Source organism: Panthera pardus, unplaced genomic scaffold (assembly GCF_024362965.1).
Source record: "Panthera pardus isolate Hobbes unplaced genomic scaffold, ASM2436296v1 HiC_scaffold_345, whole genome shotgun sequence".
Taxonomy (NCBI): domain Eukaryota; kingdom Metazoa; phylum Chordata; class Mammalia; order Carnivora; family Felidae; genus Panthera; species Panthera pardus.
This window is the reverse complement of record NW_026526927.1, coordinates 445,414-469,195: the sequence shown is the minus strand read 5'-3', so window position 1 is coordinate 469,195 and position 23,782 is coordinate 445,414. Positions and strand designations below refer to the sequence as shown.

Genomic DNA, 23,782 nt, shown 5'->3' with positions numbered 1-23,782 from the left:
TGTGAGTCCTGGGAGACCCGGCCACTACAGTAAGTCCCTTCTCGTGGGCTTTATGGACGCGTCTGAGGCCCACCTGCCCTCCGCACCTGCCAGCCCTCCCTCCACGTGGCCCTCACGGCTGCATCCACATTCCGACAACTTCTTCAGATTACTTTCCAGTTCAAGAACTCTCTCTTTGGCTATGTTTAATCTGGTGTTTAATTTATCCAAGTTTTAACAAGTATATTTTTTATTTCTAAAAATTCTTTTCGGTCTTTTTACGTACCTTCCTGATCATTTAGAACATCCTCTCCTTGCTTACTTATTGTCATTCTGTTTCACATTAAAATATTTTGGTTTAAAAAAAATTTTTTTAACATTGATTCTTGAGAGACAGAGAGCGTGAGCAGGGGAGGGGCAGAGACAGACACACAGAATCTGAAGCAGACTCCAGGCTCCGAGCTGTCAGCACAGAGCCCGATGTGGGGCTCGAACTCACGAGCCGTGAGATCGTGACCAGAGCCGCAGTCAGTCGCCCAACCGACTGAGCCACCCACGCGCCCCAACGTTAAAATATCTTGTGCATCCTCCTTAATATCCCGTATTTCTAGTCCTTGAGGTTTCTGGGGGTCTGAATTCTCTTTTACTGTTTCTTGGCTCTCTCATGTGTGATGGTTTGTGATCTTTGGTTGTGAGCTTATCTGGACTGATCTCAAGCTCTGAAAATCTAGCTTCTTAACTTGGGCCAGTTTAGCTCAGTTTATTTTTGCCTGAGACTGGATTCATCCCGGATCCTTGCCCCCAGCTCTGTTCCTGGCTTCTGGATCAAGGCCTGGTTTCAAAGGAGCCCCTGGCCCTGGACCACCTACCTATCAGCTCACTTTTGTTCTCCAGTGTTGTGTGGATTTTCTCACTTTGTATGAATCCAGGATGCAATGAAATTACATTTTCATGAGAGCACTAATTATCTTGTGGTGAAAAGTTCACCATAAAGCCAGAAGCCCTGGGGCGCCTAGGGGGTTCAGTGGGTTAAGCGTCTGATTCTTGGTTTGGGCTCAGGTCATGATCTCACTGTTTCTGAGTTCAAGACCCATATCAGGCCCTGTGCTGGTGGCATGGGGCCTGCTTGGGATTCTCTCTCTCTCTCTCTCTCTCTCCTTCTCTCTGCCCCTCCCTTGCTTGCTGTCTTTCTCTCTCTCTCTCTTTCAAAATAAATAAACTTAAAAAAAAAAAAAAGCCAGAATCCCCTCCTCTGTATCACACCCCTCGGCCTCACTCTGGCCAGGACTCAGGTGGCCCCCAGGCTGGGTGGGGGCAGGAGGGGCTTTGAAAAGGCCACTTGAAACCCAAGAATTTAAAGTTTACCAAGACTGATTTCAAGCTTATTGCCAGTGAAATTATTTTTTATTATTTCGTATAACTTTCTAAGAAATTCTGAAGAATTTCCTTAAAGGCTACTTAGGTTCATAACAGTTGTCAACATTCCTAAGTAACACAAGTGAAAACATCACACCAAGTCTGTCCTGAATCTTGGAGCACGATGGGGACGTGTTTGAAAAATTATGAATGGCTTTCAAGTATGGCTTCCAGGTGGAGTGAGGCGCAGGGGTGGTCAAAGTCTTTCCGTTTAGCACAAGTCAGGGTGCGCACAGGCTCCCTTCTTTCCTTGACTCTGGGTGCAGGACCCAGCACTCCGCTTGGAAGAAGCCGGGCCACCGGCTGCCACTGGTGCCTGCATAGAGTCGAGGGCTGCACTGCATCATGAACACGGCGGGAGCGCCTGCCGGCCTCAGGCCAGTCAGGCATCATGGGAGTCGGGGTGAGCGCCTGCCCTGGACTCAGGGGCTTCCGTGGCAGGGCGGACACAAGTTGTGCTGACAGAGATATCCAGGTTGACCCTGGTCTCTCCCTGAGCATCGAGCGGGCTCTCTGCTTCCTAGCTGGGTGGCGATGCCCGGCCCCAAGTCTCCTCTTTTATCTGTCCTGGAAGCTGGATGTCCTCTCCATTGCACACCTGGCCATCTGCAGGCTTCCTGGTGGTGATGACAGTGGCAGGCTCCATGCCGTAGACCTGCTGCCTCTCCAAGGGGACATCCATGTGCGGCACATTCTGGCTGCTGGAGGGCAGTGTGTGCGGGAGCCTGAGTTTCTTCAGGGCTGCCTCCCGAGCCCGGATCTCTAAGGCCATTGGTGTGCGGACAGCCCATTTGGCCAGTGTGGGCTCCTTGTCTCCTGCAGAGCAAAAGAAAGTGCCATGAGCACCTGAGGGCGGTGAGCAGAAGGCGCGCCCAGTCCTTGGCCCCGGGTGCAGAACCGGCCCTCTGCAAGGAAGGCCAAGGACAGGTTCCTGGTGCAGTCCGTCCTGACATCTTGCCAGGAGGGCAGCTGCTTCTGCACAGAACATCTGTGTCTGCACACACAGCCCTGCTCAGCGGGTCAGCGGGAACCCTCCTCCACCTATCCCCCATGCTGGGATCCCCGTACTGGGCATCTCCTCAGACCCAGCAGCAATGCTCATGGCTCCTGGTGCAGCGGGCAGGCATTTCCCCACCCACACCCAGGATGACTGGCGGTGCCGACGGCCTTGTCCACCAGTTGTGGGTGCAGCACTGGCCCAGCCCACCAGCCACGTGCACGTCCCAGGCCCACCTGTGCCAGTCCTCAGTGATGTCAGACTCACACCTGCTCATGTGACAGGGACCTCACCCCACCACATGTGGTTTTCAGTCACATTTCCCGGAGGATGGCAGCAGGTACACACTTGTTTGTGGGTCTTCTGGGTTCCCTGTTCCCTGAAGTGCCTAGTCATCATGTGTCTACGTTTTTCCTGCTGGTGTCATAGTACTTTGTGTCCTGGACACCAATTTTTGTCAGCTATGTGTTACAAATATTTTCCCAATTTTTGACAGCCTCCCTTTGTATCTGGGTGTGATCTAATTTCTGTGTATCTTCCTTTAGGGACAGTGCCTTAAAGAAAATCTTGCTTAAGGACCCTCAGTCACCATGAGGACATAAGGACAGTACCAGGAGTGCCCGGGGGGGCTCAGTCTGTGAAGCATCGGACTCTGGGTCTCGGTTCAGGTCAAAATCTCATGGTTTCCTGGGATCGAGCCCCGCATCGGGCTCTGTGCTGACAGTGCTAAGCCTGCTTGGGATTCTCTCTTTCCCTGGCTCTCCACCCCTCCCCTATTCTCCGTCTCTCCCAAAATAAATAAATAAATTAAAAAAAAGAAGATAGTACCAAATATTATCTTCCAGTTTGTATAGTTGTCCCTTCACGCATTATGTCTTTAGTCCACGTGGAATTAATTTGTGTCAACGGTACAAGGTGGGGTCTGGTTTCATTAGTGTTATTCCCACACGGCACCAAATGTTTCCGCGTTTATGAAACAATCTACCCACCCCTGCTCGTCAGTCGCCCCACACCAGAAACAGTGTCCCTGTGCCCACTGACGTGCTCGCGGCCCCTGCAAGCCACCACACCAGGCCCTGTGCTTATTTCTGCACAGACACCACTCTGTCTTTGATTCACAAGCTTCGTGGAAGCAGCCCAGCCAGACATCCTAAATTGCTCCTTTTCTGCTTCTTGGCATTCTTGATCCTTTGCAGTTCCACACACATCTCAGACGCAGGGTTTCGAGCTGGCATCCTGCACTGGCCTCTCTGGGAGGCCTGGCACGCACTCTGTGAACTGTGTCTGTCCGCACTCATCAGGCTCCTTAAAACGTCTCTCTGCAAGTTTTATCATTTTCTCCATGAGTCCGGCATGTCTTTTGTTAGGTCTGTTCCTAGGGACATTGCTTTCTAAAAATGCTACGAAAATGGTCTATTTTTCACTCCCTAACATTCCTTACTTCTGTGTGAAGTGCCTGTTTCACTTTCACCTTAAAACGTGCATCAGCCAGGAGGGCAGCCCTGGGCTGATGGCCCCCTGTACTGCAGGCAGGACTCCACTCTGCTGTAGCTTCCATTACAACGAGTGTAGCTAGTCGATATTCCCTGGAAGGACTCCCCTTTTTTATCGCCAAATATTTAAAAATACGCATTTTATTTGTCTCTGGAGTGTGCCAGCTTGCTCACGACATATCTACAGTCTCATTTGCTGTTCCTGGACTCATTGGACCCGAGTGTGTGCGGGTTTGCAGTGCAGGGCCCTCAGCCCCACTGCCTCGCACAATGCCCCCTGAGCAGCCCTCCTTGCAGGGGAGCCCGCTCACACCACAGACCCAAGCCCCACCTCCGGTCACGCTCTCCGCCTGTCGTCCCTTCTTTGAGTGTCAGGTAACTTCTCCAGTTCCAGCTTCGAGCTCACGAACTCCAACTGTGACCCGTGTGCTACAAAACCCTCAGTCAGCTGCCCCACGTCAGTGGTATTTTCTGCAGCTCTAAGTTTTATTTGGTTTCTCTTCAAATACACGTGCAATTTAAACAAGTTTTCTGTTCTCTTCAGATGTTTTCCCCTTTGCCTGTTGTTTCCCCAAACAACAACCACAGTTACTTTGCATTTGGTCCTTGAGCCCAACTCCCAACATGTGTCTTTTTCGGTGGTGTCCTTGGCCTCCATGAGGGCGTGGCCATGTGGGATGAGAGCGGCTGGTATCTTCCCAGCTCCTGCGAGGGGAGCGCCTCTCGGCACCTGCAAATGGCTGGTCCAGAATCACTTGGTGTTAATCCTCAGCTTGAGGAGTTTGGGGATTTTCTCAGCTCCTTTCGGCTCCAAGGTTCATTCTTGTGTCTTGTGGGAGCGGAGCACGGGGTTCCTCCGGGCTCACCACTACAATGCACGTGTAGCCATTTGAGTCCCGATTTTACAGGATGACTTATCGGCCTTCCATTCTGGCTGCGCCCTGAGCTTGGGCCTGTCTCTCCCTTATGTGAGGCCGTGAGAACCCGGCTCACCAGGGAGGCAGGGACTCTTGGGACATAGGCTGCAGGTGCCCACGGGGCTCTCTGTGGGTTTTTTCTTTGCCTCTGTCCCTGGCTGAGGACCCCTTGTTCTTACCTGTCCACAAGCACCACACCCACATGGACAGCGTGCACATGCATGTGCCTGTGGTGTCAGTCCACTCAGGAGCCAACCTGCCATGTACCCAGACCTGAGGCTCAGGCTCCCTGTCACTTATGCCACTTGCTTGTATTTTATGTTTCTTAAAATCCAGCTTTGGCCCTTCCTGGAATCACGCAGAAATCAAACTCACCCTCTCAGCCTCCACCTCTTTTCTAGAAACAGGAGCCACTGACTCCTGCGGCCACAGGTGTGTTGAAAGGTCAGCCTCCACCTCTTTTCTAGAAACAGGAGCACTGGAGAATTGCACTGTGAGCTCTGAAGTGATGGTGGCAGCAGGAGGCGTCATCGTGGCCAAGGGTAGGTAGTTGTTTAAAAGCTGAGTGGTGAACATTTCCTTAGATGAGGTGGGGCCGTCTCAGAAGGACTCTGGAAGGGTCAGGCGAGTGAACAATGAAATCACCGTGCATTTCGGCAGACAGCGTGCGGGTGGTGGAGTCTGAGCCTCTAACAGAGCACATCAGGCCTTTAGTTCCAGTCACTAGTCAAACTCTCCGTGGCCCTCGCTCTGGTGCCATCATTAGGCTGGCCACCCCTGCACGTCAGGGTCCATGGCTCACATCGGCAGCCACAGCAACGCCATCCAGGGCCAGCTCCTACCTTGCCGGCACTCTGCCAGCGGGGCGTTCAGCCCCACGTCTTGCACCTGCTGCTTTGTGGCACACAGAGCAGGTGGTGGGGCTAGCGTGGGGACGCCAGGCACCATTGGCAGACACTACGTGAGCCCAAGCTTGTCCTCCTTGCCACTGAGACAACAAGCGTCCTAGCCTTTGACTCCCCACCGGTGATTTCTCCCTCTCCTTGTTTTTCTGGAGAAAACATTTTCCTCTTTAGGGAATCAAACTTGGGTGGATGTCAACTCCCACACTGTGTGATGTCTTACCTGAAGCTGGGCCTTTGCCCTCAGCACTGTCTCCTTCCACAGGCAAACTCATTTCCTGTTGGTCCTTTAAGACCTGCAGAGAAATAACAGGAAATACGTGACATGGCATCTCTCGCACTGCCAAAGGGGACAGAATGTAGCAGCAAGAGCACAATTTGGAGATGGAGCCATGACGGGCTCTGGGACACTGGCAGCCATCTCGCCTCTTGAGTTCAGAGCACTCACTTGTATGTGGGGCTGCTGATGAGGCTGCGCTGGGGGGGTGGCTTTTCCCTCTGCATGCGCATCAGGACAGAGACAAGTGGTGCTTTTCCTGATGAGCAGGAGGGTCTCCTGGGGGCCAGCAAAGCCTATTTGGACCATTGGCATGGGGGGAAGACACAACACAGGCCGCCTCATCTTGCTTGGCACCTTCTCTGCACAATCTGCTTGCTGGTGGTGAGTTCTGGCTACCCAGGGGCCCCGAATGTCTTCACACCGTCTCTCGAAAGCAGGAGGTTTCTCCCTTGCCCTGGTGCTACTGGGCCTGCTGACGGTGACTTCAAATCCCCTGCACAGACGACAGGGGAGAGCCTGGCTCTTGCCAAATGGCCGGGGACGGTGCTCCTTCTGACTTACAGGGCTGCGGTGGGACTGGACTGTGCAGCTGTGCACAACTTTCCTTGGAAGGTTCTGCAAGTCCAGTGTCTCTAGGAGATCTCTAAACCCGTACATGCCTTTGTCCTCCTCCCAGAGCCAGCTCTTGAGAATTAGTCAAGATACAAACTGAGGCATGAATGAGGTTAAATAGGAAGGAAATGAAAGGGGAGCCTCATGAACAATGGCTCCCTGAAGAAGAGGAAGCAAACGGGAACAGACTGCAGAAAAGCCAGGCGTGAGGACAATGCTGTTGAGATGGACAGGCCCCCAGGAGACCCAACGCAGAGGCAGTTGTGGGAGCTGAGGTGGGGGCAGGGCTCTGACGGGTAAGAGGTGGGGGCGCCGGCCACAGAGGGCCACAGAGTGGGCAGCAACCTGATAGAGGCAGGACATGTAAGAAAACCCCACAGAAGGAGGTGATGGAGCTTGGAAGCAAAGGTGATCAAGGTATTACTGAAATGATGCCCCAGGGAAGCACACTGTTTGTTTAGAATGAAAACAGAAACACAATGGAGCCGGGCAGTGGAACAGTGGAGGCCTGCCTGCGGGGTAGAGATTTGTGGGGAGGTGGTGACACGTGTTCTCAGAGTGCACATCGGCATCCTTCACCTGAGGACAAAGCCAGGGAACAGGAAGCATGACCAGATGTGACCACTGTGCTAAAGAGAGCCTTTGGGGTCAACTATTCCAGACTCTGAAGCCAGACCAGACATGGTGCACAGCACCAGGGAAGGGATGCTGTCCAACTCTCCCGAGTGAGTGGTGTCAACAAAGCAGCGACAAACCCACCCTTGGTCGTCCTGTGGCTACAGGCCAACAGCCTTCATTCCTGTGCAGGCAGTAGGGACTCTGTACTCCAAAACTTGTCTGTTGTGCCTTTGGTTGGTCTGGTCTGGTCATGTCCCGAGGGGCCGGCACAAGGGCTCGCTTGCCCTGGCCCCCTTGGCAGCAGTAGCTGTCTTTGGGAGCATCTAATGGGACACTTATTCCCCTTATTTGCAGCCAGACATTGAAGGAAAACACTGGCTGACCACAGAGATAATGAGAGAAACTTTGCAACAACAAATACATGTTTTGCAAAAGTAGCTTGGGAGAGTCACAAACTGACAGTTCAACAAGCAAAGATCTACAATCCCAAGCAGTGGGAGAATCTAATGTCCAGACTTAACCACATTATAATACTCAGAATATACAGTTCTCAACAAAAAATTATAAAACATCCAGAGAAACAGGAAAATATGGCGCATTCAAAGGAGAAAAATAATTTGACAGAATTTCCTGGAAGAAGCCCAGACATTTGAATTAGTAGTCACGGACATTAGGTCAGTTATCTTAAATGTGCTCAATGAGCCAAGGTGAAGAATTAAAGGAAGTCATGAAAATACCGAATGAACAAAAAAGAAAATCAATAAAGAGATAGAATTACAAAAAAGAACCAAATTCTGCCACCGAAAAGTGTGAAATTAAAAATTCACTAGAAGAGTTCACAACAGAGCAGGAGAAGAAAGGATCGGTGAGGCTGAAGACAATTGAAATTCTCCAACCTGAGGACCATGGAGAAAAATGGAACAAAGGAAAATGAAGAGCACCTGGTGGACCTGAGGCCCAGAAGGAGAAGAGAGGGGGCAGAGAGAAAAAGTATCTGAAGAAACACAGCCTGCACGCTTTCCAAATCCGATGGAAGATATGGATCTACACATCCAAGAAGCTCAACAAACTCCAAGCAAGATAAACTCAGAAGGGTTCACACCAAGACACAGCATTGCCAGATTCTCAGAACCCAAAGAGAGGAGTCTGAAAGCATTGAGAGAGAAGTGGTTAATCACATACAAGGGGCCTCAGTAAGATCAACAGCTGATTTCTCATCAGAAACCATGGAGTCCAGAGGGCACCTTTCAAGTCCTGGAAGGAAAATCAATCTGCCGACCAAGAATTCTAAATCCAGCAAAACCATATTTTGGGAATAAAGAAGAAATTAAGATGTTCTTAGATAAACAAAAGCTGAGAGAACTCATGAGCAACAGACCTCCCCTACAAGAAATGCTAAAGGGAGATATTTAGGCTAAAACAGAGGCTCTAGACAGTAGATGAAATAAAGTACGCTCAAAAAGATAACCACACAGGTTGAGACATAAGCCAGGATTGTCGTACTTTGGTTTGTAACTCCTCTTCTTCTCTAGGTGACTTAAAAGACCAATTCACAGAATAATTATAAATCTTTCTTAATGGGCACACAATGTGTAAAGATGTAACAATATAAAGGAAGAGGTAGGAAGATGTATAGGATCAGAGTATATATTACCGAAATTAACGTAGTATTATTCAAACTAGACTCTTATAAGTTTAAGGTATTAATTGTAATCCCCAAGGTAACCAGTAAGAAGGTAACTAAAAAGTATAAGCAAAAGGAAAGAAGATGGGAATCACAATGGCACAGTATGCAAATTCAACTAAATACAGAAAGGCAGTAGTGGAGGAAGTATGGAATAAAAAGTATACGAGACATACAAAAAATAAATCAGTGGGGGAAAGAAGGTCCATTTGATGTTTAGCGAAAGCAGCTGGAACAACAGAAACCCACCTGGAACGGATGAAGCTGGATCCCTACCTCACACTAAACACACCAATGATCCACAGAGTGAGGACTCAACTCTCAAAAGCAAATGTTGAAAATTAGTAGTGGAAAGTATAGATGACTGTCTTTTAGAAGATTGGGTTCAAGATTAAACGAGACCAAAAAGCATTATCATAAAATATGCACAAGTGTGAGTGTGACTCTGACTCATCAAATGTTGAGTTCAGCTAAGCATCGAGTCGAGTTGCTGTGACACTCTATCTGTAATTCACCCAACTAATGAGGCGTTTGTATCAAGCATATATAAAGAACACAAATATATCTATAAGAAAAGCAGAAACAGGCCAGGAGGAAAATGGGCCAACGACAAGAGCAAGCACTTCCCACAGAAGGAAATTCACGTGGCTAATGCACATTCAGCACCATCGGTGGTGAGGGGAAGGCTGGGAGGGATCATGAGCCGCCAGCCGCACCACTAGGTGCCCCGGGTGTTGGGGACGACACGGACCCACGGGGCTCTGAATATGCATACGCTTCTGCGGGACTGCAGACCGAGCACCCCTGTAGAAGAGTCTGGCCTTGTAGAAGAGATGGCCTACTGCTCATCACAGAGGCCTGCACGGGGGCACACGTCCTGCTGGCCCACAGCAGAGGGGAGTTACAAGAAGCAGTCGCAGAAGGAAGGCAAATGAGCTCCGCCACCCGGGACAGGGAACCACCGTTTTGACCGAGAGGTGATTCCCCCAAATTCCAAACATCACATACACACTATGTCCTTTCTGTGAAGTAAAGAGTAACCGATGTGTTGTGAGCATCTATTTTTTAGGAATACGTATGATGTGAAACACTGAAGTGAAAGGAAAACATGAGAACAAAGAGCGTGGCCAAGCCACATACACAGAAGCAGACCACATGTGGCTGGGCCACACAGAAGCTGACCACATCAGGACCCTGCCTTTTTCTGGGGGGGTGGGGTGATGCTTCATCTGTTACCAAAAATAAATAAAATACTGAGTAAACTTAGGAAGCAGGTAATGCAGAGATCAGTGATGAGTCTGTGTCCTCAGATGAGGATTATAATTAATGGGCAGCAAGGTCCAAAGCAGGTGTGATGGGGGACGGGGGTTACCATTTACTGAGCACCAGTCCCAGCTGGACACCGGCAGCAGGACTCGGGACCCCACACAGAGTCCATGCATATCTTGCAAGCGTGCAGACCCAGGCACTCCAGGAGGTTAAAGAACTTACTCTGGGCTGTGGAACCAGTCACGCTTGCACACCAGAGTGGACTCCAAGTCCAAGTGTGTCTTATGGCGCCCATTTTTCTCTAATGACTCTGCTAAGAGCTACGGGCCTTGGGGTCACCCGCAGAGGGGTGGGCCTGGTGTGAAGTGGGGCACACAGGGTGTCAGGATTAAACGCGGGTTCCAGAATGAGCAGAGAGGAAGCCCCAGCCCGGGGAACGGCGTGAGTTCAGTGAATGTGCATGGGCGGCTGAGCACCAGGGTCTGAGGGGCCCTCTCAAGTGCAGTCAAGCTCGAAGCCGAGGCTTCCAGCACATTGTCTGGAGCCTCGTGCTGTTACAGAAGCAACTCAGGCCCCACTGGCTGGGTGGCCTCGTGAGCCACTCTGGAAGGGAGCACACAGAAGGATGGACGGTGGGACCCGGGTCCTCCACAGCCCTGCCTCGCTGGGTTCTACACTCACCTGCTGGTGAGGCTGCCACCATACTGTGTCTACCTGTGTCTCCTGCCTGGCCACACAGGCCACCCCACACGCCCTGTCCTGGGGCCATGAGCGTATCATCTGCAGGCTTCCTCACTCAACCCCGTGTGTGGCTCACACGCTCTGTGTTGACCGTCAGTTATACACACCCCTTCTCTATCCCAACATTTATCCTCAACATTTATTATGAAAAACTCCAAACACACAGAAAGTTGAAGGGATTACACAGGACACCCTGAAAACACCCACTGCTGAGAGTCTATCACAGCGGGCGTTCTGCTCTGTGTCACCTACCACGTGGCCATCACCAGCATGTGGCACCAGAGCACACATACGAGGCTTGTTTTAGGGACACCTGTCTGGGGACTCCGCTTCTCACACACACGGGCCCCTGTCAGGAGCGTGATCTGCTCTCGCTTCTCCTCCTACTCCACACACACCGTCGGTGCTCTTTGTGTAGTGGCCCAGGCACCCAGTAAATGCAGAACACCAGTGCGACCAGCATCCAGGTATGGTGCTGAGCCCAGCTTACGAGGGAGCCCCAAGCCCTACATCTGAGCACAGGCTCACCTTCAGTGGCAGGTGGTCCTCTGTGCCGGCGGCCAAGGTGGGGTGTAGGGTGAAGTCACTGGATAGCGACAAGGACACCTTGCTCCCAGGTAGGCTAGGGCAGAGCAGGGAAGGAGGAACACATTACAGAGCAGGCCCTCGCTGGGCGGGCTAGCACGTGGGGACCCTGCAGGCTCCACGGTGTCCGTGGACATCTCCCCGCTGGGGCCCCCTCTTATCTGCAGGCTCGGGAGCAGGCAGCGCCTGGAGGCTGAGTGCCAGAGGGGGTCCCGCGCCATAAACATGCAGAAGGTTCATGCGAGAAGGACACTGCAGGCTTCCACCACCAGCGGAAAATTAAAACAAGCCACCCCGTGGATTTCTGCTGACAGAAATGCCTTTAAAACCAGACAGAAGCAGCTTCACCTGCATGATGGACCCTCCCCCTTATTCATATATTCACTGTTTGGCTGATTTGTACATAACCAGCAGACCATACACCCTAGACAGATAAACAGCCGGAAAGAAGTACTCCCAATAAGTTTGTCTGCCAGCGACCGCCAGGAACACAGGCTGCATTAAGTCCTACAAGGTTTCCCTGTGATCGACGTCCCAGGGAGGCCCTGGGTAGGTGGGCCTCGAGGACTAAGACTCGGGTGAGGCCTCAGGAGCAGGCCACGGAAGGTGTCTAAAGCGCTAGCTGCTCAACTGGGTCCAAACTCTTTGGTTACCAAAGAAACATTTTCTGCAACAATCCCTGCGGGCCAGAGCAGGAGGTGTGTGTGTGTGTGTGTGTGTGTGTGTGTGTGTGTGTGTGGTGGGTGACATTCAAGTAAATAACTTGCCCTTTTTAATTTTACTTCAAATGCATTAAAGGGCACTTGGTACAAAGTTACTGAGGTTGTGAAGTCAGGATACAATATTCAGACACTTACAACTGCGAAATATTCCCCAGAACCATCCTTCCAGGAACAGAGGGAGCCTGTGCTCACCGTGTGCTCAGGGAAATGTAGGGGAGACAGCACAGACCTCGCTGACACGGGTGCTGTGAAGCCTCCTGTTACTCATACTCCAGGAGAAGATGACGTCTTGTCAAGGGGACGGTAGTCACCGTGTTTCGCTACACCTGATTTATTCTCTAAAATGTGTGCTTGAAGCTGGGCCATGATGTGAAAGGGGCTACTCTCTGTCTCTGTGGCACAGGAGGGGCAGAGGCCGTGTGCTCCCCAGGGGCCTGCAAGGTGCAGTCACCCACCTGGCACACGGTGAGCCCTGCCACTGCTGCACACGGTCATGGACCGCGGTGTCCTCTGCAAGCGGCACATGCTCACAGACAGAAAGTAGACGGGCATCGCTTACACCTGTGCACTAGCTCACATGTTACTTGTGAAGAACCTAGAGAGGTCTCATCGCAAGCTCCAGTGAGCGGAGTATGGCGAGCCCTTCGGGGGGCAGTCCGCATCTGTGACGTCAAGGGAAACTGGTTTGTCTTCGATCACGTCATCACAGTACCCCAAGGTTTCCCACAAAAGACTGTGTTCCTCGGGAATCATGGTGAAGGCTTTGAGACACGGGAAGCACCTGCAGGAGGCTCAGAGACTCACCCGAGGGCAGATAAAGTCAGGCTGTTGTCTATTTCCTGTGAGAGAAGAAATGATTGTTCACGACAGGAAACAAGATGGAGTGGTCAATGTCGAGCTTATTGTTAAACAAAACCCACATTCTTTATTACCCGATTTGGAGCAAACATTCTCAGGGTCCCAGGGTCAGGGAAGGGGTCTGTGAGGGAGCGCACTCCACAGCCAGTGCCCACACTGGCCAAGGGGCCCGCTCAGGACCGGTATGTGTCACACACGGCCACCGGCGGGCCCTGACCTCTGTGGCAGGTCTGCATGCGGGCAGCTGCCAAGACTGAGGCGCACAGAAGAGGGGCCGCCTGAGGACTCGGAGGGCTGAGGGGAGACACCCCAGGAGAGTCTGACCTTGACAGCACCTGGGTCTCAGGGCAGTCAATACCTAAGTACGGTATTTTTTTTTTTTTTTTAGTTTTTTTATTTTTTTAAAATATACATCCAAATTAGCATATAGTGCAACAATGATTTCAGGAGTAGATTCCTTAGTGCCTCTTACCCATTTAGCCCATCCCCCCTCCCACAACCCCTTCCATAACCCTCTGTTTGTTCTCCATATTTATGAGTCTCTTCTGTTTTGTCCCCCTCCCTGTTTTTATATTATTTTTGCTTCCCTTCCTTTGTGTTCATCTGTTTTGTGTCTTAAAGTCCTCATATGAGTGAAGTCCTATGATTTTTGTCTTTCTCTGACTGACTATTTCACTTAGCATAATACCCTCCAGTTCCATCCACGTAGTTGCAAATGGCAAGATTTCATTCTTTTTGATTGCCAAGTAATACTCCATTGTATATACCACATTTTCTTTATCCATTCATCCATTGATGGACATTTGGGCTCTTTCCATACTTTGGCTATTGTTGATAGTGCTGCTATAAACATTGGGGTGGATGTGTCCCTTTGAAGCAGCACACCTGTATCCCCTGGATAAATACCTAGTAGTGCAATTGCTGGGTCATAGGGTAGTTCTATTTTTAGCTTTTTGAGGAAGCTCCATACTATTTTCCCGAGTGGCTGCACCAGCTTGCATTCCCAGTACGGTGTTATTTTTATTTCACAATGGATATCTGGTTGTTCCAGGACCATTTGTTGAAATTTTCACTTCTCCCCAAAGGATTGCCTTGGCCATAAATGTGAAGGCTTACTTCTAGAATTTTTATTCTATTCCATTGACTACACTAACCTGATTACTATAGCTTTTTAGTAAATTTTGAAGTCAGATTGTATAATTCTTCCAATTTTGTTCTCTTTTCAAAATTGTTCTGGCTACTCTAGGTACTCTGAATTTCCATGTACATTTTATGATCAGCTTGTTGGTTAAAAAACAACAACAACAACAACACACAAAAAAACAGAACCTCCTAGGAATTCAATAGGGATTGTACTATGTCCATAGATCAGTTTTGGGGGAAATGCTATCTTAACAATATTGAGTGTTCATATCCATGAACGTTGTATATCTTTCCATTATTTTAAATGTCTTCAGTTTCTCTCAGCAACGACTTATAACTTTCAATGTATAGACTTTACTACAGTTTTGTTAAATTCATTATTGTTAATGCTATTGTTAATAAAATAACTAATATTATTTTCAGTGGCATTTTTGCCAAATACAGAAATATGATTGGACTTGCTATTTTTTTTAACAATACAAAGTCAAAAGATTTGTTTTTTAACAACTGTTTCCATTCCAGATAATGGCAAATTACATAAAACTTTTCTAGGTCAGCCAAGGCAATGGAGAAATTTTTACTTTGACCACGTGGTGGCAATTTGCTGTGGAGCTAGCTGGAGGCACGCAGAGGTTCCTGACGCCAGGTAGGGACTGTATTTGATTTCAGGTGTGCTCTGGATAACACTGAAGATAAATGTCCCAGAGCTTACTGGAGAGCACTTTACCTGCCTCTTGCAAAGCTATTTCATTACTAGTAGTTTTGTTTTTTGTTTTGTTTGTATTTTAGAATCATGTTGTCTGTGATCAACACAGTTTCACTTTCTATTCTTTATTCCTTTTTCTTGTCTTATTGCACCAGCTGGAACTTCAGTACATCCTTGCCTTGATCCCGGTTTTAAGAGGGATGTACTCAGTCTTTCACCAGGAAGTATGTTAGTTGTATTTAATAGGTGTATTGCATAGGTCAGAATGAAGATCTTTTCATTTCATTCCTAATTTGTTGAGAATATTTTTTTGTCACACGTAAGAGTTTCTTATTGGCAACTCCCTTTCTGAATTGACATTGCCATATTATTGTCATTTATTGTTGGTATTTTGTAGAATGTCAAATAATTTTCACATAGCCATGGTACTTAATCCTGCATGCTGCTAGATTCGGTTTGCTAACACTTAATCAATGGTGTCTGTCTGTGTTTTCTTGAAGGATTTTGCCTCGTGATATTCTTTTGGGATGACATTGTCTGGCTTTGGTATCAGGTTGGAACTGGCCTCACAGAACAGGTCTCCCTTCTTCTATATTCTGAGAGGGTGTGTGTCATTATTTTTTAAAAATTCAGTAGAATTCGACAGTGTTGGTGATTTGTGTAAATTGGCTGGAAAGGTAACTACCTTTCTTAAGTGAGAAATGCATTTTTCAACACTGGAAGATTTAGAATGAATATACAAATGTTTAAAAGCTCCAGACCCCATGCTATTACTACTGTGGCACTAGAAAGCCATATGACCATATCTGGCATATACAGTTTTGAAAACAGAAGAAAATGTATCCTCAGGGGTGTGGGGTGGGGAGGGTTTAAGCCGGTGGGATCCTAAAGCTCCACGCACACCAAGAGGCGAGCCCAGCCATCAAAGTGGGATGATGATCTATCTCAGATAATCCACAGAGGGATTAAACGTGATGATGGATGACAAGTGTCCAGCAGAGTGACAATGAACGGTCACAGCTTCCTTGGATTCCTGAGACAGGATGGGAATAAGGTGGCCCTGAGACTGCTCTACTACACATTCTAGAGGCGAGCTCCAGAGCCACACACCAGAGAGAGGGCTTCCACATGTTCGCCTGGACACACGTTATAACCAGCGGGGGTACATGGCCCTCACGGTCATACATGGTCAACACCCACATGGTCATCACATCTTTGCTTCTTGAGATGTGTCCTTCATGTCACTCAGAAGCTGTGTGGCCACCACCACCCAAGAAGGGATGGCAGGGATGGGGCGCCAATAGATGCTATCACTGCCACAGCCACCACTGTGACCCCTGGAATGGAGCATCAGCCTGGTCTCCATGCATGTAAAGTGTGTACTTGTTGGAAGGCTTGATGGGAGCGAGTGGCGGGGAGGGGTCATGCCATAATTGTGTTGGCTACGGTTTAAGCTGTGACTTGGCCAGTCACACACAGTCCCCACTGAAGACCGGCCTCCAGCATCTCCAACACGGAGCTCTGACTCCAGGCTCTGCAATGAACGCAGTGGACCAGATATGTCCCTCCTCCCCGCTGACCTGGGAGATGAGCAGGGGCACCCTTCTGCCGTGACAGTAAGTGGGTCACTGAGCCCTTCCTGGCCAGAATCCCGCCAGCTTGCTGGAGTGCACACATGTCACCCAAGCACACGTGTGATGCTTCCGTTCCAGTAGCACCCATTTTTCCGTCATGTTTCTCTGCTCACACACATGCCCTGTGTTTTAGATCGTTTGTGCTGCCCGCCTTGTTTCCCTTTATCCCCCTCCCACCACTGTCCTGTTCAAGCAGTGTCCCCGGAGGACACCATAAATGCCTTAAACCAGCCAGACAAGCAGGTCCAAATACTGTCCTGCCCTTGCTCTTGTGGGGAGCTTAGACTCAGCACTGGACCCCACCCGGCCGTGCCTCACTTACCATCACCCACAAGTCCTCCATGAACGTGTTGGTGGAGGAGGGTGGACCTGAGTGCACATCCAGCAGCAGGTGGTTGAACTTCACTCTGTGAGATGGCAGGGGGAAGGGGAGACACTCATCAACAAGGACGGCCACTGCTTCCTGGAGGGGATACTGATGGCTGCCGGAAACCACAGGCCACAGCATCACACAGCCTCCTTACCACCCTTTCCCCTCAGGTCCACTGCATGGTGGGAGACCCCGGGAGGGCAGGGGAGGAGCACCTAAAGGGAGAGCTGCAGGAGCAGCAGGGGGTGTCAGGAAGAAGGGGTGCCCCTGCAGATCAGGAGGGGATTTGGGAAGAGACCCTGGGTTTGGAAGGAAAGAGATGTTCAGGAATTACCAAGAGCAATGGTGGGGATGTAGGTCGTGGGACACTCAGCTAACTGAACTGTGCAAGTGGATTGAACAGTGTCCACCAATGACCTCACATTGCTGTAAGGGGGGTTTTCAGATGCAGCGACTCTAGCAGCTCAAGGTGTCATCACCTGAGACCAGGGTCAGCCCGACGACCGCATCCGTGCAAGAGGACAGGCCCTCAGCCCGACGACCGTGTCCGTGCAAGAGGACAGGCCAGCCCTCGGCCCGACGACCGAGTCTGTGCAAGAAGACAGGCCTTCGGCCCGACTACCACGTCCATACAAGAGGACAGGCCCTTAGCCCAATGACCGCATCCGTGCAAGAAGACAGGCCCTTAGCCCGATGGCCGTGTCCATGCAAGAGGACAGGTCAGCCCTCGGCCCGACCACCATGTCCGTGCAAGAGGACAGGCCCTAGCCCGACGACCGCGTCTGTGCAAGAGGACAGGTAGGCCCTCAGCGGGATGACCACTTCCATGCCAGAAGACAGTCAGGCCCTTGGCCTGACGACCGCATCCGTGCAAGAGGACAGGCAGGCCCTCCTGGTTCGTTAATTTTCAATCATTCTTGCCAGAAAGGGGCAAAATGGGAAAACTGAAGAGACAAAGGGAAAACAGCGTCAGGTTCGAGCCAAGGAGAGAAGCCAAGTGCAGGTCCTATGACTGGGGACATGTCGAGGTGAGTCCGGCTCCAGCCTCCAGAGCAGTGAGACGGTACATTTCTATTTTTTAAGCCACCTGTTTTGTGGTCCTTTGTCAGGGCAGCCCTGGCAGACCGAGACCCTCACCCTAACGTGAGCATATTTCTCATTTCTCCATGTTCTGAGGTGACTTTCCACGCTGGTACAGTTTCAAAGTGGAGACCAAGTGCACGTTTTAAAATGTGTGCTTACCCTGGGTTGTGACCTTCATAATGGGCCACTTTCTGCTTCTGTGACTTTGCAGGGGTGCACTTTGGGTGCGTGTGTGCCTGCAGGGCTGTCCTCTGTGTGACTCCTCGCAGGCTCAGAATGAGCAGGCATGGCTCAGGAGAGACGGGAAACTAGGTATTATCGGAGGTCATAAAAAGGAGGCTGGGACCCGCTCCCCACACGTTCTCCGACTGACACACAGAATAAATGAGCGCTGACGCTGGTGTGCTAGTTCAGATGCAAGTTGTCCACAGGGAGAGAATTACTGCATTTCCCCAAGCACGTGGAGCGCAAAAGGTCCCTGCGTAGCTGTACGTGGTACTGTTACGTTAAACAGAGCTATTTCCTACTGTGTTGTCACATTATTTAAAAATATCCCATCAGAGATGAGTCACTTTCCAAAGCAATTTGACTTAAGATCGCGTAGCCATTTTCATTCAGAGAGAACAAGTCCAACAAGCTTACAACCTACCTGTGTGAGGGTGATTTCAGGTCACCTGTGGCTGCCTGTGGGGGTAAAGGAAAAAGAAGAAGAAATTGTTGGTACTGAGGCTATTCGTAGGAAATCAAGTCCGTCATTAGTTTCAGGTGCGTGTGGCTCAGAGACTTCCCAGGAAGGGGTCTCTGTGTCAGAGGTTAAGAATACATTGAAGATTTTAAGAAACTGTCAAACTACTTTCCACAGTGGTATCACTGTAAACCCCCGACGACTTTGCACACCTAGCTACGGGCCTCCGGTTCCTCTGTGTCTCCCGCTGCTGGTGCCGGTACCCTTTCTCAGGGAGCCGTTCCAACTGTCTTACCGTGGCTTTAGTTGCACTTTCCTAGTGGTGAATGATGTTGAACATCTTGTCAGGTGATTATCTGCCACCCATATATCCTATTTGGTAAAGTTTATTAGAATCTTTTCCCCATTTTAAAAATGGGGCCGTTTTTCCCTATTAAGTGTTGAGAGTTGTTTATTTATTCTGGATTTAAGTACAGGGTTTGCAAATATTTATTCCAACCTGTGACTTACATTTTTATTTTTGCAGTGGTGAATTCTGAACAGGAAATGCTTTCTTTTATAAAAAAGTCAAATTTTCCACTTTCTTCATAGTGGTTTTGGTGCCCATATTAAAGAAAACTTTGTCTACCTCAAGATCACAAAGGTTTTCTTCTGTTTTCTTCCTAAAGTGTTATAGGTTAGCCCCTAAATTCAGAACTGTGGTTGATTTTGAGTTATTTTTGTGTGTATGGTGAGAAGCAGCTATTAAGCTCTTCCCCGCCCTCTTTTTTTACATATGGTCATCCAATTGTTCTGGCACAGCTTATTAAAGATACTCTCATCTCTCCCTGTTTAATTATCCTGGCACCTCTGTTTAACACCCACTGATCAGGTTTTATTTCTGGACTTTCTATTCTGTTCCCTTGACCTGCATGTCTACCCTCACTGGGCACACCACCCTCACGGCTCACACTGTCCTGACTACTGTAGCTTGATAGTTCATTTTTAAGTCAGATTGAGTAAGTCCTCCAATTTGCTGCTTCTTTTTCTAAATTCTTTTGGTCACTCTACGTCCTTTGGATTTCTGTATCTATTTTAGGGTTGGCTTGCTATTTCCTTAAAGAAAAAAGCTTGCTGGAAACTCAATAGGGCTCATGGTAATTATGTAGATCAATTTTGGGGGGAGTTTTCTATCATGACAATATTTTGCGTTCCAGTCCACAAATATTCTAAATCTTTCCGTTTATTTGGATTGTGTTCAGTTTCTCTCATCGATAGTTTGTAGCTTTAAGTATACACATTTGGTGCTTGTTTTATTTTATTTTATTATTTTCAATGCTATTACAGATGGAATGGTTTTCTTAATATCATTTTGAGATTTTTCATTGTTAGTATACAGAAATATAATGGGGGTTATTATATTCATTTTGTATTCTACCACCTTGCTGAGCTATCTTATTATTTCTACTATATTTTTTGCAGATTTGTTAGAAGCATGTTTCCTGCAAATAAAATCAGGTTCATTTTCAAATCTGTATGTCTTTGTATTTCTTGCTGTATTACACTGGCTGGAACTTTAGTAAAATGTCAAACAGAAGTTTGAGGTGGACATTCTTGCCTCAGTCTCAATCTGTGAAGAGCAGACATAAACAGACACACACACACACACACACCCCTTACTCCACGTCTGTGTCCTATAGTTATTCCGTAACACTTTTTTAAGAATGGACAATTTCAAACACCCAGAAAAGTGGAAAGGATTGTACAAGAATGCCCAAACACTCAACTTCTCGGTTCTATCATCATTAAAATTTTGCTGTGAATATTTCTTTTTAACCATGTGACTATCCATCCATCATTTTATTTTCTGGTGCTTTTCAAAGCCAGCAGGACACAGACATCAATACCCTTCGTTAAAGCACACGGATGCCACTTCAGTCTTCGCACACCCAGATTGCATTGCATTTATCTCTTTCTCCCCCCTTACACACACACACACACACACACACACACACACACACTATAAGCCCTACAGTTAAGGATATTTTCTGTCAGTTTTTCTTCTCTTCTCCCTCCACCTTTGTTCCCATACGAGTAGCATGCCTGGGTACTGAGTAAATGCTTCAAACCAGTCAAACAAGCAATCCCAAGCGTTTTCTGTCCTCATTCTGGGGGCAGCCTGAGACCTTTCACATGCCCAGCGGCTCTCACCTGCAGCGGGGAGCTCTCCTCACACGTGGTGATGGTGGAACGCAGACCCGGGCACCTCAGCTGCGGCGGGGCCTCCTTGCGCTGCTCTCTACAGGGATGGGGCAAAAGGGAGGACAGACTTCCATGAGCAAAGAAGGGCCTTGCTTTGTGTAGTGAGCTCAGAGAGCACCGCTGACGGCTGCAAAGCTCCATGCACTGGCTGCCATCGTGACATGCTCATCTGCAGAGCCTCAGAGCCAGGAGCTCCTGGGAGGCCGTCCGTGTGCCCTCGGGTTGGCTGCACAACGGAGGACACGGCGCAGGAGCACCATCCATAAAGGTCTATGACTGCTTGCCGGTGGGAGGCCACAGGGGTGCTTCTTCCTGCTGCGGCACCCCCACGCTGGGCCACTGCGTTCTTGAGTCTGTGTGTGCAGCAGGGCTCAGTTACAAATGGACAAAGTGACCTGCCTTGGAGACCATGGCATTGTCACTTTGTGCTCATTCCTTGCAGCAACTGTAGGAAACTGAGGACTGTCCTTGATTACCCAAGTAGGTCCAATGCAATCACACGAATCCTTAAAAACTGAGAAATGAGGAAAAGGAGGAAGTCCGAGAGATCTAAAATATGAAGAGACTAGACCCACCATTACCAACTTAGAGATGGAAGGGCCACATAGCAAGAGTGGGAAAGCAACAGCTGCACTGGCATTCTCTATCTGCCCCGAAGCAGACTCTTTCCCATAACCTCCAGAAGGGAGGGCTGACCTGGTGAGCCGTGACTGTTGCCTTGGGAGGCACCAATCAGGGACCCAGCTGAGCTTGCCAGGCACATGACCCACAAGCGCTTTCAGACGAGTCTTAGTTCAAGCCACTACATTTGTGGGAATTTGCCAGATAGCAATAAAAAATTAATACAAGCCACTTGATGGACATTAGCTGAGCAGAACACCTGTAGAATTAGGCAAGAAGTATCTTCACACGTGTGATCCTACTTTTGCAGCAGATTAATGGTCCAGAGGAAATACTCCCAATAAATTGGTCTGATACCTACTAATAGAGAGAAGCACCCTAGAGAGTGCTACACTAAGTTCTCCCCTAAAATATACCAGTGATTTACATCATGGAACTCCACAGGCACTTACTGAGTGGATTTTTCTTTTGGGGGGATTGACAGAGTGCCATGTGATTTAAAGATACTCTTTGATCTCTTGGAGCTGACATTCTGACAGTGGGCTTTGCCTAACATGTAAGTTACACGTGAGTGTCCAGGTCAAACTAGGGACACTTCTGCAGGAAAGAGAGGCCACTGGGACAGATGGCCCAGCGCATTGAGAGGGCTTGTCTCTCAACACAATCGACCTTTCAATACAAAGGTTAGCAGCTCCCTTTCCAGTTGGAGAAGGGAACACTATAGTGATTGAAAATAAGAAATAACATTCCAGAAATGAGGAATATGGTCCCTCCCAAAGATGAAGTAACTTATATTCATAAAAATTATGTTTCTTTTTCTTTTAACTATGTCCACGATGTATGGAATTTTTTTAAGTGTATTTATTTATTTTGACAGAGAGAGGCCTTGGGGAGAAGGGGCAGAGAGAGAGGCAGAGAGAATCCCAAGCAGGCTCACTGCTGCCAGCACAGAGCCCAACGTGGGGCTCAACCCCACAAACCGTGAGATCATGACCTCAGTAGAAACCAAGTGTCCCATGCTTAACCGCCTGAGCCACCCAGTGGCACCACAATATATGGAATTTTTAAAAGGGGCTCTAAAGAGTTGAACAATGTGATTACAATTTTATAAAAACAAAGCATTGTGAGTATAACTCACAAAATAATACTAAAACGGAACTTGGAAGACAGTCCTCGGAGCACCAGCAGTGACTGCAGTGCGTGGGGCGGCCAGAGACTTGAGGTCCCCAGTTCCTGCGCAGTGTCCACACCGACTGCCCAAAAACGGGGTTAGTCTCAGTTGCTTCTAGAGGCGGCTGGCCCCCAGGCTGGACAGGGCGAGGGGCACGTGCTCAGATTGTACCTAAAGGACCGCAGTGTGGCAATGCTTCAAGTGAAACTCCAAACGACCCGGGTTTTCCCAGAAGCATGGCTACCGGGTGTCTAAGGAAACAAATGCAAAAGGAATGAGCGGATTCTTTGGAGGGATTCCCGATCCTCGGTCGAGAACCAGCACCAGCCCTGTGACCTGCCCAGCTCCACCAGAACATGGGAGTCGCCCCCCACCCGTTTCTGCGAGGGCCGAACTTCCGAGAGCACCACAGAACTGGGGCACTTACGGCCCGCTCCCCCAGGGGAGACCGACTTCTGGGGCAGTTTCAGGGCTTGGAGCTGAGACCATGCGGCTCCGCTCGCTCCCGCCTTTAAGGAATGTTTCCTGTAACTCCACTTGGAACTCTGCCTTTCTCAGAACTGCATGAAAACTATTTTAAAAATTATACGGAAACTAAAAACGTGGAGGAATTGTCAACAACTATGGAAACTAAAGAATGCCAAGGGCGTTCCCCTGCTGGACATTCAGGGTGAGGCACGGCCGGAAGAGGGTCTCCTGGGGGAGCCGGGGGCACCAGGTCCTGGGCAAATCCACCTTAGCCCCTGTCTCTGTGAACACACAAATTCAGGACGGCTTGGAAGTCAAAATGCAAAGCGAATAAAGCTGGTGAAAACACTAGCAAAGAATGTGGGTATTTGTATAACCTTGGAGTAACGAAGACTTTTTAAAGCAAGACTATTGAGAGCATATAGTATTTGTCAGACAGATAAAACAACTCTAGTAAGCTTACACACTTACCTACATGCAGACGGACTCAGGTCATCTGCTTGCTGTGAGCAATAAAAATTCATAACGTGAAAAAGTTGTTGACACTGGGCTTAGTCTTATACACGATTCAAGTCAGTTATTAGTTA

General features: G+C 49.0%; 1 protein-coding gene across 1 annotated transcript; it reads right to left on the bottom strand.

Annotated features, from left to right (window-relative positions):
- Window positions 1-1,262: 1,262 nt before the first annotated feature.
- LOC128774626 (uncharacterized) lies at window positions 1,263-21,527 on the bottom strand. The gene is made up of 7 exons (XM_053893687.1): window positions 20,885-21,527; window positions 18,659-18,693; window positions 16,879-16,963; window positions 13,020-13,054; window positions 11,437-11,530; window positions 5,928-6,000; window positions 1,263-2,211 (listed from the first exon to the last, which is right to left on the bottom strand). The coding sequence occupies exons 1-7, from the start codon at window positions 21,074-21,076 to the stop codon at window positions 1,916-1,918; spliced, it is 810 nt and encodes a 269-aa protein (XP_053749662.1). The 5' UTR covers window positions 21,077-21,527; the 3' UTR covers window positions 1,263-1,915.
- Between the last annotated feature and the right edge of the window lie 2,255 nt (window positions 21,528-23,782).

Excerpts from the sequence above, each read along its gene's own strand:
- LOC128774626 (XM_053893687.1), bottom strand. The coding sequence starts at position 21,076 with ATGGAGCTTTGCAGCCGTCAGCGGTGCTCTCTGAGCTCACTACACAAA. Across the intron at positions 18,694-20,884 it reads AGGAGAGCTCCCCGCTGCAG|GCAGCCACAGGTGACCTGAA; the intron begins GTGAGAGCCGCT and ends TTACCCCCACAG. Across the intron at positions 6,001-11,436 it reads AGGACCACCTGCCACTGAAG|GTCTTAAAGGACCAACAGGA; the intron begins GTGAGCCTGTGC and ends ATTTCTCTGCAG.